The 13,846-nt window shown below is 35.6% G+C and overlaps 1 protein-coding gene across 4 annotated transcripts in view; it reads right to left on the reverse strand.

Annotated features, from left to right (window-relative positions):
• LOC138763362 (MICOS complex subunit mic25-like) overlaps positions 1-13,846 on the reverse strand; it is a 680,065-nt gene that overhangs the window by 114,006 nt on the left and 552,213 nt on the right. For 2 of the 4 annotated variants that reach the window (XM_069937361.1, XM_069937359.1), the window contains exon 8: positions 6,697-8,392. The exons of the other annotated variants lie outside the window; for them this stretch is intronic. In XM_069937361.1, coding sequence (XP_069793462.1) covers positions 8,324-8,392 — 69 coding nt within the window. In that variant the 3' untranslated portion in view covers positions 6,697-8,323. Of the gene's footprint in view, positions 1-6,696; positions 8,393-13,846 lie in introns of those variants that run through there. 4 annotated transcript variants of the gene reach the window in all.

Consider the following 13,846-nt stretch of genomic DNA (forward strand, 5'->3'; position numbering starts at 1 on the left):
AAGAAGTTTGTACGTTCTCCCTGTGTCTGCGTGAGTTTTCCACGGGGCTCCGGTTTCATCCCACCTAAAATATACTGGGGTATAGGTTAATGGATATAAATTGGGTGGCACGACTCAAAGGGCCGAATTGGCCTGTTACAGTGTATGTCTAAATTTAAAAAAAAACAAGACTCGCACCACAGGTTCAGGAACAGCTCTTACCCCCTCCACCATCAGAATCCTCAACAACAAACTCAATCAAAGACTCATTTAAGGACTCTTACTTGTCGACTTTATTTTCTTTTTGTTCTCTGTATTGCACAGTCAGTTTGTTTACATTGGTTATCTGTTCACAGTTCTTTGTTTACACTGTTTAGAGCTTATTTTTTTCACTACCAGTCGGTGGTAATTCTGCCGCACCCGCAGTAAAAAGGAATCTCAGGGTTGTATGTGATGTTATGTAAGTATTCTGACAATAAATCTGAAATCTGACATGCTCTGTTTCGCTACAACCATCAGGAAAGAGGTGTAGGTGCCACAAGACTCGTACCACCAGTTTCAGGAACAGTTGCTACCCCTAAAACATCATAGTCATAAACAACAGACTCAATCTGGGACTCATTTAAGGACCCTTACTTTGCACATTATTTATTTCTGAATTTTAATTTTTTCTGTATTTTCCCAGTTTGTTTACATTTCTTTCTTTGTTAATGTTTCTCTCTTTTGTACACATAGCGTGTTCTTGAGTACAGTTTACACTACCAATATGACTTTTTCCTGCACTCCTTCAAAGCAACATGTTAAACTGAAAGGGTATCATTTATCAAAAGATGGCAAGATGCTGTTATTTAATATTGCACCTTATATAGCATCCCATAACTGCTTTTTCTCATTTGCTCCTAATTCACCCCCATATTTGGTCCCAACTAAGTATGACAGTCAATCCACTGCTACATGTTTGTCCCTTGACATCTAACGTTTCTGTATTGGTCCGATGCTCATCATGAGCATTTCATTTATAGTACAGCAAGACAATGCAGAAGTGCAGAGTAATAGGGAGAAATCAGTTCCTGAACCAAGTTAATAATCTTGAAAATGTCAAGAGTGGATGGAGAGGAGAGTAGAGCAGTTGTTAAGAGTAAAAGGAGAAGATTTGCTGGGAGAACCATGCAAAAGTCACCTCACTCCATTACCATATTAAAGGCTGTCTTGGGATCTTTTACATCCATCAGAAATCTTGATTATTATCTCATGCTAAAGGTAACACCTTCTACAGTGTGAAACTATTTTAGTGGTTCCTTGCAGAGTCCGTCCAATTCTGAGGACTCTCGAGGAGGGTTTTGAATGCATAACCTTCAGATTTGGAAACCAAAGTGTTACCAACTGAGCAATAAGATAAGCCACCAAAATGGAACACATGGGTGTGTGGGCTGTTTTATTTCCTTTCATTCAGTGGGTTGAAAGAAAGTTATTTATGTCTTCATATCAGACCATCAGAGCTAATGAATTACTCCTGAGGTGTAATCACTGTTCCAATGTAGCAAATATCCCAGCCAATTTACATACAACAGTCTCACAAATATCAATAAGGTGAATGACCAGGCAGTGTTAACAAGAGATGAAAGTGGACTGATAGTTCAAAAGAATCTCAGGCTCTTTCTTCAGAAAATATTCATGCAGTTTATCCTGCCTCATGAATAAGGCAATGGAGACTCATTTACCTGAAGAAGGCACATCCTATCATGCAATATTTCCTCATTACTTTTGACTAAAGTGGTGGCCCAGAGCACATATTTAATTCTTCTGAGTTAGTAGGAAATTAGCCATCCAACAACTCTTTTATGTTCTTTCCGATTTAACCAAAGCTTCCGCTACCATCAATAAACCCTTGCTTGTCTGATATCATGTTCCTTGGGGAGGAAAGAGAGAAGAGTCAAAATCAACTGTTTATCAAAGCACCAGGGAATCAAGATAGGTCACAGAGGGCCAACTCTATTACTGTGACAACAGCTAATGTAATAACATTTCTCTGGTGTATAAATTAAATGCTTCATTGATTTCCAGTGGCTCCGATTAATATTTGAGAGGGTAAATTAAGAAACTTGGTTATGTTCATGGTTGCAAACCTCTTTTGGTTTTTTTGGCTATTTTCAATATTTCTAACAACTTTCCCAAGGGCCTGCCTGCATTCCTTAGTCTTAAATTAAGGCTACAATTGTCATGAGCATAAAGGCAATTAACAATTCACCATCATGTTTGAGAACCGCAACTGTCCGTGGCATATCTTTTTCCATGCTTCACATTTCTCCAATTGTAAACACTCTACATATTTGACACGAGAATTGCTATTGCAAGTTTTTACTTTATTGAGGTAAATCATCTAATTTTGCAGGAATTCATAAGCTCTTTCAATATATTTGCACTCGATGTACTTTAAATCCCAAAAGAAAATAGTTAAAACAAAAGTAAAATAACTTTGTGTCCATTGGTGCAAAACAGAACATTGCGCTTTTATTTCTATTACTGTATAATCTTCATAGTAAATAAAATCTGCCCCTAAATTGTCAGTCTTGCTTCTACTCTGCTGCTCTCTTTTGGACCCTATCTGAATGTTTCACTAATGTTTAATTGTTTCCATTTTAAAACAGAAAGGAGAGCTTTACCTAAGTTTGTGCTTACTGGGACAGACAAGCAGTCTTCTCTGGCAACAAATTGCTTTTCATGAACATTCAAACAGTGAAATTAATGCCGTTCTTCAATTTTGTTTGTGATTAAACAGAAAAATAACATTCTTTGGTAAACTGAAACCAAAGCAATCACAGGGAAGAAACTCTGAATGAAATTTCAATACAATCTGTCCTCCTGCCAAATAAATTAAGCATCACTGAACTTCTGAGGAGCTTGACGTTTTATGCAAGGCCACTGACCTGCCACATCTGTGCAAAAGACAGACAGAATCAAGAAATGCTGCTTCCAAAACACTGATAAAACCACATTACCCACATCACAAAAAATAATATCCATTTACTCAGCTGCCATAACCAATATAGCTCAGCTATACTAGTGCACAGGGTAAAAATTGATCCTTGTGCCAGCTAAATAAAATACAGAGAGGAGAGAGCAAAGACATGTTTAGATTCCCATGGCCATTTTCTCTTTACCTGTGCGCTTGCAAAAGAGTTGCTCCCAACCATAATATAGTAATGGCTGGATGACATTTCTAGACAAATAATCACCAAGGATGGGAAATAAACCTCTCAAGTAACATCATCTGACATTGCATCTCTTTTTGATAGAAATTAATGACAAGCACAAGCCAGCATATAAGAGCAGAAGTGGGCCATTTAGCCTATCGAGTCAATTTCACCATATCATCATGAGCTGATTCATTCTCCCACTCAGTCCCACTCCCCTGCCTTCTCACCATAACCTTTGATACCTTGACTATTTGAATAACTATCAGTCTCTGCCTTAAATACACCCAATGACTTGGTCTCCACAGCTGTCCATGCCAGCAAAATTATGGTAAAGATACTGGGCTAGAAATTTATATACGCCAAACTCTTGAAGTCAAATTGGCACTGTGATTCTCAAGGTCATTCCTTTAAAAAATCTATGAAAATATTGCACTATCACACAATGTTTATGAAGTCTATTAGTCGTCATTCGGTTCAAAGAAGACACGTGCCATTCATCTATGGACATGAAAGTGACTTTGCAGTCCCAGTCTAGAAGCACAAAGTCTAGCACGATGGGGGCATGAAGACTGTCTTTGTAATAACCGTGGCTGCTGCTTTGTGATGCTGTTCACAGTTTTCCAACAGTGTTTGGCAGCACCTGTCTTCAAAACTGGTGTAGACCTCATAGCACAGGGCTTGTCAACAGGTCTGTCAGCAGCTGTAGCTTCTAGTTCTCTTGGCTGGATGCCACAGTAGTGTAGGATTTCCTTCACAGTGTCTTTATACCGCTTGAGTGGACAACCTTGAGGTCTCCTTCTTGACTTCAGTTCACTATAGAGAACTGGCGAGGCATACAGTGGTCGTCCATTCTGATGATATGTCCCACCCACCGTATCTGGGCTCTGATGATCAGGGACTCAATGCTGGTGGACTTCACGTGATCCAAGACCTCCAGGTTGGAAACTCGGTCTTGCCAACGGATGCCAAGGATGGAATGGATGGCTTAATGTGACGTCGGTACAGAGTCTAGGACTCACATCCATATAGGAGAGAAGGGGATAACCACAGCTCTGTTTGTGGAGATGCGGACATTGTGTTGATTCAACACTCTGGTACACAACCTCCCCAGAGTCTGACTGGCCTTGCTGATCCTGGAGTTAATTTCTTTGTCCAAAGACCCATTGCTCGAGATGATGTTTGAAGCTGTTTACATTTGTCAGCTGGGTGTCATCAACAGTGATTTTTGGATCTATGGTGTTAGTGTTTAGCACGGACTGATGGAGTACTTCAGTCTTGTTCAGGTTGATGGTCAGGCCAAAGAGCATAGCAGCATCTGAGAATTTGTTCAGCATTAACTGTAGATCACTATCTTTGTGCGCCAAGAGCACACAGTCATCAGCAAAAAGTGTTTCTTCAATGACTGTGTAGAGGAACTTCATCCATGTGTTCAAGCGGCAAAGATCAAAGAGAGAGCCATCCCATTAGTAAATGATATACACTCCCTCCTCCAGACCTTGGACAGCACATGATAACATGCAGATTGAACAAGACTGGGGCTAGTACACGGCCCTGCTTCACCCCATTAGAAATGGCAAATGCAGCTGATGTATCACCCCTTTAGAGGACCTGTCCTGTCATTCCATCATCGAGCAGCTGAATTATTTTTACGAATTTCCTTGGGCATCCGAAACAACTCAGGATGATCCAGAGACCCTCCCTGTTTACAGTGTCAAATGCCTTTGTCAGGTCAATTAAGACAGTGTAAAGAGGCTTGTTCTGCTCAATAGACTTCTCCGAAACTTATCTCACGGAAAATATCATGTCCACTGTACTGTGTTCTGGCTGAAAGCCGCACTTCCCCTCCAGAAGATTCCTTTCCGAGACAATGACAAGTCTGTTCAGGAGAATGCAAGCGAATATCTTTCCTGCAATAGACAGCAGTGAGATACCCCTGTAGTTTCCGCAGTTTGATTTACTTCCCTTATTTTTATAGAGAGCCATGATGAGGGAATCACAGAGGTCATCAGGCATCTCCTCTGTGATCCAGACATCTTCCAGGATGTCTTGGAATGCCTGTAATGCGTTTGGGCTTAGAGCTTTGCAGATCTCGGCAGGAATACCACCCTGTCCTGTTGCTTTATTTGAATTCATGTGCAAAATCGCTTTATTGATCTCATCAGTAGAGGGAGACAGGTTCAAATCATCTAGGACTGGCTGCTGAGAGCTGTGCTGTAATACAACAGGATCAATTGTGGACAGCCTATTGAGTAGGTTGGAAAAGCATTCAGCTCAGCGGTTTGTCATTTCTTCCTGGTCTTTGATCAGGCTTGACCTGTTTGATGACAGCAAGGGGGAGCATCCTGATTTAGAAGGACCATAAACTGACTTTATGGCACTGAAAACTCTCTGGTGGCATGCATGTCTGCATAGTGTTCCACCTGCTCAGCTTTTCTCTACCACCACTTATCCCTCATTTCTCACAGTTCTGTCTGTACTTTCGACTGCAGATGTTTAAACTTGTCTTTCTTTGAGACTGATGACAGGTCATTTTGCCAGTCTTCAAAGGCCTTGTTCTTGGCCTGAAAGGGGTGCTGAAATGGTCTTGTGGTTTTCATCAAACCAATTTTTTTTTTAATTTTTTTTTATTTTTCACACTATGAACCATACTAACCAAAATACACACAAACATTTCCCTCTTGAATATACACAGTGTCATTTTCTCCCCTTTTTCCCCTCCCTTCCCTCCCTCCTTCACCCCCCTCCCCACCCACTCAACGTTCAACCTATAGGATATATTAAACCCATTAAACAATGTCATCACACAATGAAAATAAACAAGAAATTTGTGTCATCTACTTTTACATACCGGGTCAGTTCATTTCGTCTTCTTCTCCTTCTGTCATTTTAGATGGTGGAGGTCCACCGTAGGACTTCTCTGTTGTGTTCCATGTATGGTTCCCAAATTTGTTCAAATACTGTGATGTTATTTCTTAAATTATATGTTATTTTTTCGAATGGAATACATTTATTAATTTCAAACCAATCTTTTTTTTTAAATTTTTTATTTTTCACACCATAAATCACATTAATCATGGTACACACTTTTTCTTTTTCACACATATACAGTGCCATTTTCTCCCCCCCCTCCCTCCTCCCATCCCACCCTCCCTACCTCCCCCCTCCCTACCTCCCCCCTCCCTACCTCCCCCCTCCCGTCCATTTAAGGTATACAATCTAGGATACATTAAACCAGTCAGACAATGTTGTCATTCAATAAAAATACACCAGAAATTCTACTGAGTCCATTCTTTTCATTTCCTTTTCCTTCCGTTAACTTAGGTAATGATTGTCCCCGGTAGGTTTTCGCTATTGTATTTAATGTAAGGCTCCCATATTTGTTCGAATATTTCAATATTATTTCTTAAACTATATGTTATTTTTTCTAATGGAATACATTTATTCATTTCTATATACCATTGTTGTATTTTCAAATTATCTTCCAATTTCCAGGTTGACATAATACATTTTTTTGCTACGGCTAGAGCTATCTTAACAAATCTTTTTTGTGCATCCTCCAAATCAATTCCAAGTTCTTTGTTTTTTATGTTACTTAGGAGGAAGATCTCTGGATTCTTTGGTATATTGTTTTCTGTTATTTTATTTAATATCTGATTTAGATCTTCCCAAAATTTTTTTACTTTCTCACATGTCCAGATTGCATGAATTGTTGTTCCCATTTCTTTTTTTACATCGAAAACATCTATCAGATACTGTTGGGTCCCATTTATTTAACTTTTGAGGTGTAATGTATAGCCTGTGTATCCAGTTATATTGTATCATACGTAACCTCGTATTTATTGTATTTCTCATCGTTCCGGAGCATAACTTCTCCCATGTTTCCTTTTTTATCTTTATATTTAAATCTTGTTCCCATTTTTGTTTAGTTTTACCATTTGTTTCCTCATTCTCCTTTTCTTGCAGTTTAATATACATATTTGTTATAAATCTTTTGATTATCATTGTATCTGTAATCACATATTCAAGGTTACTTCACTCTGGCAAACTCAAGCTGCTTCCTAATTTATCCTTCAAGTAGGATCTCAACTGGTAATATGCCAGCGCTGTATCTTGAGTTATATTGTAATTATCTTTCATTTGTTCAAAGGATAAGAATCTATTTCCTGAAAAACAATTTTCTATTCTTTTAATCCCTTTTTTATCCCATTCTCTAAAGGAAAGGTTATCTATTGTAAAAGGGAGTAACTTGTTTTGCGTCAATATTAGTTTTGGTATTTGATAATTTGTTTTATTTCTTTCTACATGAATCTTCTTCCAAATATTGAGGAGATGATGTAATACTGGAGAACTTCTATGTTGTACCAATTTTTCATCCCATTTATATAATATGTGTTCAGGTATCTTTTCCCCTATTTTATCTAATTCTAATCTCGTCCAATCTGACTTTTCCCTTGTTTGATAAAAATCTGATAGGTATCTTAATTGTGCAGCTCTATAATAATTTTTAAAGTTTGGCAGTTGTAAGCCTCCTTGTTTATACCATTCTGTTAATTTATCTAGTGCTATCCTCGGTTTCCCCCCTCTCCATAAAAATTTCCTTATTATTTTCTTTAACTCCTTGAAGAATTTCTCTGTCAGTTGTATTGGCAATGCCTGAAATAAGTATAATATCCTTTGAAAAATTTTCATTTTAATACAGTTTATCCTTCCTATTAGTGTTAGTGGTAAATCTTACCAATGCTCTAAATCGTCCTGTAATTTTTTCATTAGTGGATAATAATTGAGTTTATATAGTTGGCCGAGATTTTTGTTTATTTGTACACCTAGGTATCTTTCTATGTTAACAGGCATAATAAAGGTCAACATGAGCATGTTGGGTCGAACGGCCTGCTTTTGTACTGTACAACTCAACAGCTCTAAAACTACACAGATAAGGGTGTGTGGCAAGATGGCGTAGAGTCCAGATGTGTAATCTCGACCTCTCTGGCCAGACTTTTAAGTACCCATTTTTTAATCCTGTTTTCAAGTTTAAACTTTAAAAAATTTTAGTTTAAAGTATTGAAGAACTATTATTGCCATTAATAGTAAAAAGATTAAACCTCAAACCCAAAAGAAGTTACATTTTCGAAGTGTTGAAGATTTGGGGCCTAGACGACTTGATACAGCCTCAGGCTTAATCTCTTCAGTGTCTCGACCTCAATGACTGCCTGTGGGAGCTGGAAAAAAAATGTCTATTACTCACCAAGTGAAGGATGGCGCTAGAATTACCTGTTCTCTGGAAAAGGTGCGTGTCCTGAAGAAGTGGATCCCGATTTGGAAAGCCTTTCAATTTCAACGGAGTGAGCACTCAGGAAGCATTTCAATCTGAAGATAACGCTTTCCTTCGTGATTTTGTGAAAAAACGAGATGCGGGGGGAGACCAGCGGCAACCCCCTGAGGAAGTCGGGGTGCCGTCACTGGGAGTCCAGACCCGCAGTAAAACTTTTAAAATGCCTTCCGTTGAGTTGCAGCAGGAGTTGCAGTTACCTTGTTCTGCCACTACATCAGAGAGAACAGGGCTGAGCTTTTCTGATCTACAGTGTATGCAATTAAATGCAGTTATTCAGCCTCTAATGAATGAGATGGTTCAAATGATAAGTTCAGAATTGAATATAGTTAAAGCACATGTGGATGCATCTTATGAAGAATTTAAAAAATTTCAGACTGGTTTTTTGGACTGTAAACAACAAGTGGCTTCTAACACAGAAAAAGTGTTGAAGGTTGAATTGGGAGTCATAGAATTGGGAGAACGCGAGAAAGAGTTCGAGAGGAAAAAAGCAGAAGGAATAATGTGAAAATCGTTGGTTTGCCAGAAGGTATAGAAGGACAAGATCCTCTTCGTTTCTTTAAAGACTGGATCCCAGATGTATTAGGGCAAGAATTTTTTTCTGGAGGATTGGTACTGGAAAGAACCCATAGAGCTCTAAGAGGAACACCCTCAGCTGGTCAACCACCGAGACTGGTAACAATTCGATGTTTGAATTATTTGGACAGAGAAGCAATACTTCGACTAGCAGTGGAAAATGTGAGACAATGACAAATTCCGTTATTGATTCAGAATAGCAGAGTTTTCTTTAATCCTGATTTGAGTCAAGAGGTCATTAAACGTCGACGTCGATTTAATCCAGTAAAAGAAGTTTTGTGGCGTAAAGGTTATGTCTACTTTTCGCTACCCGGCAGTGAAGGTGTTTTATGGAGACTATCAATTTCGGTTTTTTGAGAATGATCGTGAAGCAATGATTTTTGCTGATTCATTGCCAGATATAGGTCAAAGGCGTAGTCCACCATTGTCTCCTAAATAAAAATCTGGTTGTTCTGGAAACAGAAGAAATGGCAGAAATGGGAAAAATGGGAATGGAAAGAGTCCAACTTCATCTGAAATGGGATCTTCAAAATTTGAATCTCTTGGATGAAAAGAAGAATTTTCTTTTTCTTTATTTTTTTGTTATTATGATATTTTGATGTTATTCATTGTTTGGCTGGGGAGGGAGAGATTTGCTCTAAGTTCTTTACTAGTCATCAGCCACTGGTGGGTGACCCACAACCAATTTTTATTTAGGGATTACTACCTTTTGATAGTTTTTTTTTGGGTGGGGGATTTTCTTTCTTTTCTTTATAATTTTTAAAATTTTTATTTTAGTTAGCTTTTAATTTGTGATTTTCTTTCCTATTGGAGGGCCTATATACATTGATATTATTGGTATTTAGTAATAATAGTAGATATGTCGAAGTTGAGGTTTGCTACTTTTAATGTTCGAGGATTAAACAGTCCGATTAAGCGAGTCTTGGCGTATATTAAGAAAATGAAAATTGTTTTTTTACAAGAAACACATTTGAATGTGAAGGAAAGTATGAAATTAAAGAGGGACTGGGTTGGGCATGTATATTCTTCTTCATTTAATTCTAGGGCTAAAGGTGTAGCAATCTTGATACATAAAAAAATATCTTTTGAATTACAATCAATGGAGGAAAAGGCAGGATGTATTCTTAAATTAAATTGTAAGATTTTTAGTGAATTTTGGACTTTACTTAATATTTATGCCCGAAATGCAGTTGATGAAATATTTATTTCAGATGCATTTTTATGTTTGGGTCAGGCTAATGATAATATTTTAGCTGGTGGTGATTTTAATTGTGTTTTGGAACCTTTATTAGATAAATCTCCGAAGAAAATTAAGAAATCTAAGATGGCAGTTCAGGTTCAAACGTTGATGAAAGATCTTAAGTTAGTAGATATTTGGAGACATCTTAATCCGACAGAGAAAGATTTCTCCTTTTATTCATCTAGACATGAATCGTTTTCAAGGATTGACTTCTTTTTAGTATCGGCACATTTACAAGGGAAAATACAACAAGCAGAATATAAAAGTAGGGTGATTTCAGATCATTCTTTGTTATATTTTACATATGCAACTTCTGAAAAAATTCAAGTGGCCTATCGTTAGAGGTTTAATGCAATGTTGTTAAAAATATGGAATTTATTGATTTTTTGAAAAAACAAATTAATTTTTTTGAAAGAAAATTCTAATTCTGTTCAAAGTAAGTTTGTATTATGGGATGATATGAAAGCTTATTTGAGAGGACAAATAATTAGTTATACTTCTAAAATAAAAAAGAATCGATTAAATCAGAGTCTTGAATTAGAGAAACAGATTGATGAGTTTGAAAAGGAATTTCAGAAAGATGCTACAGAAGATCAGAAAATAGAATTATCTAGGTTGAAATTGGAATATAATACTTTGCAATCTTATCAATTTGAATGTGTGATTAATTGGACTAAACAACGGTATTATGAATGGGGAGAGAAAGCACATAAGGTATTGGCGTGGCAATTGAAGAAAGGTCAGATTTTGATGACTATTAATGCTGTTAGATGGAATTCTCTTATTACTTATAAACCTCATGAGATCAATGATGAATTTTGTTTATTTTATAAAAAGTTATATATATCTGAAGGAAAACAAGAAACTGGATCGATTGATCTTTTTTTATCACAGTTGAATTTACCGATATTAGAGGATGCAGATATATAGGAGTTAGAAGAACCATTTACTGATTTGGAAATTAAAATGGCTATGATGGAAATGCTGAACGGTAAATTGCCTGGTGATGAAGGATTTTCAGTTGAATTTTATAAAATTTTTTATGATGATTTATCCACAGTGTTTGGGGATATATTACGTCAAGTTGGAGAACATTATGAATTACCTGAGTCTTGATCTAGTGCTTTAATTACAGTAATCCAAAAAAAAGATAGAGCTCCTTTGAAAGTATCTTCATATAGACCAATTTAGTTGTTAAATGTAGATTATAAAATAATAGCTAAAATATTAGTGAATAGATTGGCTAAATTTTTACCTAAGTTGATTCATATAGATCAAACAGGTTTTTATAAAGAATAGATATGCTTCAGATAATATTTTGCACATGATTAGTTTGATTAATAGATTTCAACAATCTTCAGATCACCTGATGGTGATATCTTTAGATGCAGAAAAAGCATTTGATAGCGTTGAATGGAATTTTTTGTTTAAAGTTTTGGAGAAATTTAAGTTTGGTCCTTTCTTTATTGGTTGGATTAGGGCTCTATATAGTAAACCAGTAGCTAGGGTATTGACAAATGGTTTGATTTCAGAACCTTTTAAATTGACTCGATCAACTCGTCAAGGTTGTCCTTTATCACCAGCTTTGTTTGCGTTAATGATTGAATCTTTAGCACAGCTGATAAGACAAAATACAGAGATACAAGGTATGAAAGTTTTAGACGAAGAGTATAAAATTAATTTATTTGCTGATGATGTATTGGTGTATTTAACAAACCCAGCTCAGTCACTTTTGCACTTGAAGGAGTGTTTAATACAATATGGATGTCTTTCTAGATAGAAAGTTAATTGGGAAAAAAGTGTAATATTACTGGTAAGTGAAGGAGATTATTCGTTTATAAGAATATTATTAATTTGAAATGGACTGATTGAATTAAATATTTGGGTATAATTTTGAATGTTAATTATCAATCTTTAAATAAATTATGTTCTGTTAATAAAAAAATTAAAACTGATTTGATTAAATGGAAAGATTTACCTATTAATTTATTGGGTAGGATAAATACAATTAAGATGAATATTTTTCCATGTATACAATATTTGTTTCAATCTATTCCACATTTACTTGATAATATTTTTTTTCGAGACTTGAATAAAATGGTTAGGGAGTTTTTATGGAGAGGTAAATTTTTGAGAGTAGCTTTGAATAAATTAATCTGGAAATATGAGTTGGGGGATTACGTTTACCACATTTTCAAAATTATTATGAAGCAGCCCAACTTAAATTTATTAGTTCATTGATGGATTTGGTACGGGCTCCTAGTTGGGCCAAAATTGAGATGGCAAATATTTCTGAATTTGAAATACATCAATTTTTGTTTAGATGGAATATAAATTTGTTACAGTAATAATCATGTGCCTATACTACAACATTTAATGAAGTTATGGATAAAGAAAAATAAAATGGTCGGCTCTAGGGGTAAATTATCAGCTTTGACTCCATTGTATAATAATCAACTTATTTCTTTTTCAATACATAATCCAAGTTTATTGCATTGGAGATTTAAATGTGTGAAAAATTTGGGAGATTGTTTTAGAGAGGGTAAATTTTTATCTTTTAATCAGATGAGGGACAGTTTTTGTATTGATCAGAACTCTTTGTTTCTCTATTATCAAATTCGATGTTTGGTAAAACGTATGTTTGGTAGAGATATGATTTTACTTGAAATGACTAAATTTGAGACTTTTCTTATGAAGGTACCAGAGAAGGGTTATATTTCATCTATGTATCAAATATTACAGGATGGTATGGATAAAAAGGGTTGGGATAGATCTAAAAGTAAATGGGAAGCGGATACTGGTTTTATTTTTTCCGAGGATGATTGGTTAGATATCTGTTATGATAGTGTAACTAGATTGATAAATGCACATTATGCAATGATTAACTATAATTTTTTACATCAAGTATACTTAACACCTGAAAAATTAAAAAAGTATGGTTTTCATGAATCAGTTTTAGATATGGTAATACAGTTGGAACTTTTTTTCATTCTGTTTGGTCATGTACACATATACAATCTTTTTGGAAGAAAATTCAATCATTTTTAGAATATCTGTATAAGATTAAAATACTTTTAGATCAAACAGTATTTTTATTGGGTAGTTTGCAACCTCTGAAAGGCTTGGGATTAGATAAGTTTCTGCTTGCTTTTGTATATTTAGCTTTATCTGTAGCGAAAAAATATATTGCGAGTACGTGGAAAGATACAAATATGATAATGAGATGAGATATTGTTTAATAATGGAAAAAATTATGTATGTTTCGCGTGATAATTATAATTTTTTTTATTAATAAGTGATTATATTCAGGATATTTACATTTCAATTTACATTGATTATACATTAATATGTATATTTAATTTTTTTTAATATTTTCTCTTTCTTTATGGCTCTCCTTAGGAGAGTTGGCTGGGGGGGGGGGGTTTCTTTTCTTTTCTTTTTTTTTCTATTATATATTAAAAAAAAAGTTCATGTTTATGGTTAATTGTTGTATTTGTCATATATTATTTGTTTTTTTGAATGAATAAA

This window comes from Narcine bancroftii, chromosome 5, assembly GCF_036971445.1.
Source record: "Narcine bancroftii isolate sNarBan1 chromosome 5, sNarBan1.hap1, whole genome shotgun sequence".
NCBI classification, from domain to species: Eukaryota; Metazoa; Chordata; class Chondrichthyes; order Torpediniformes; family Narcinidae; genus Narcine; species Narcine bancroftii.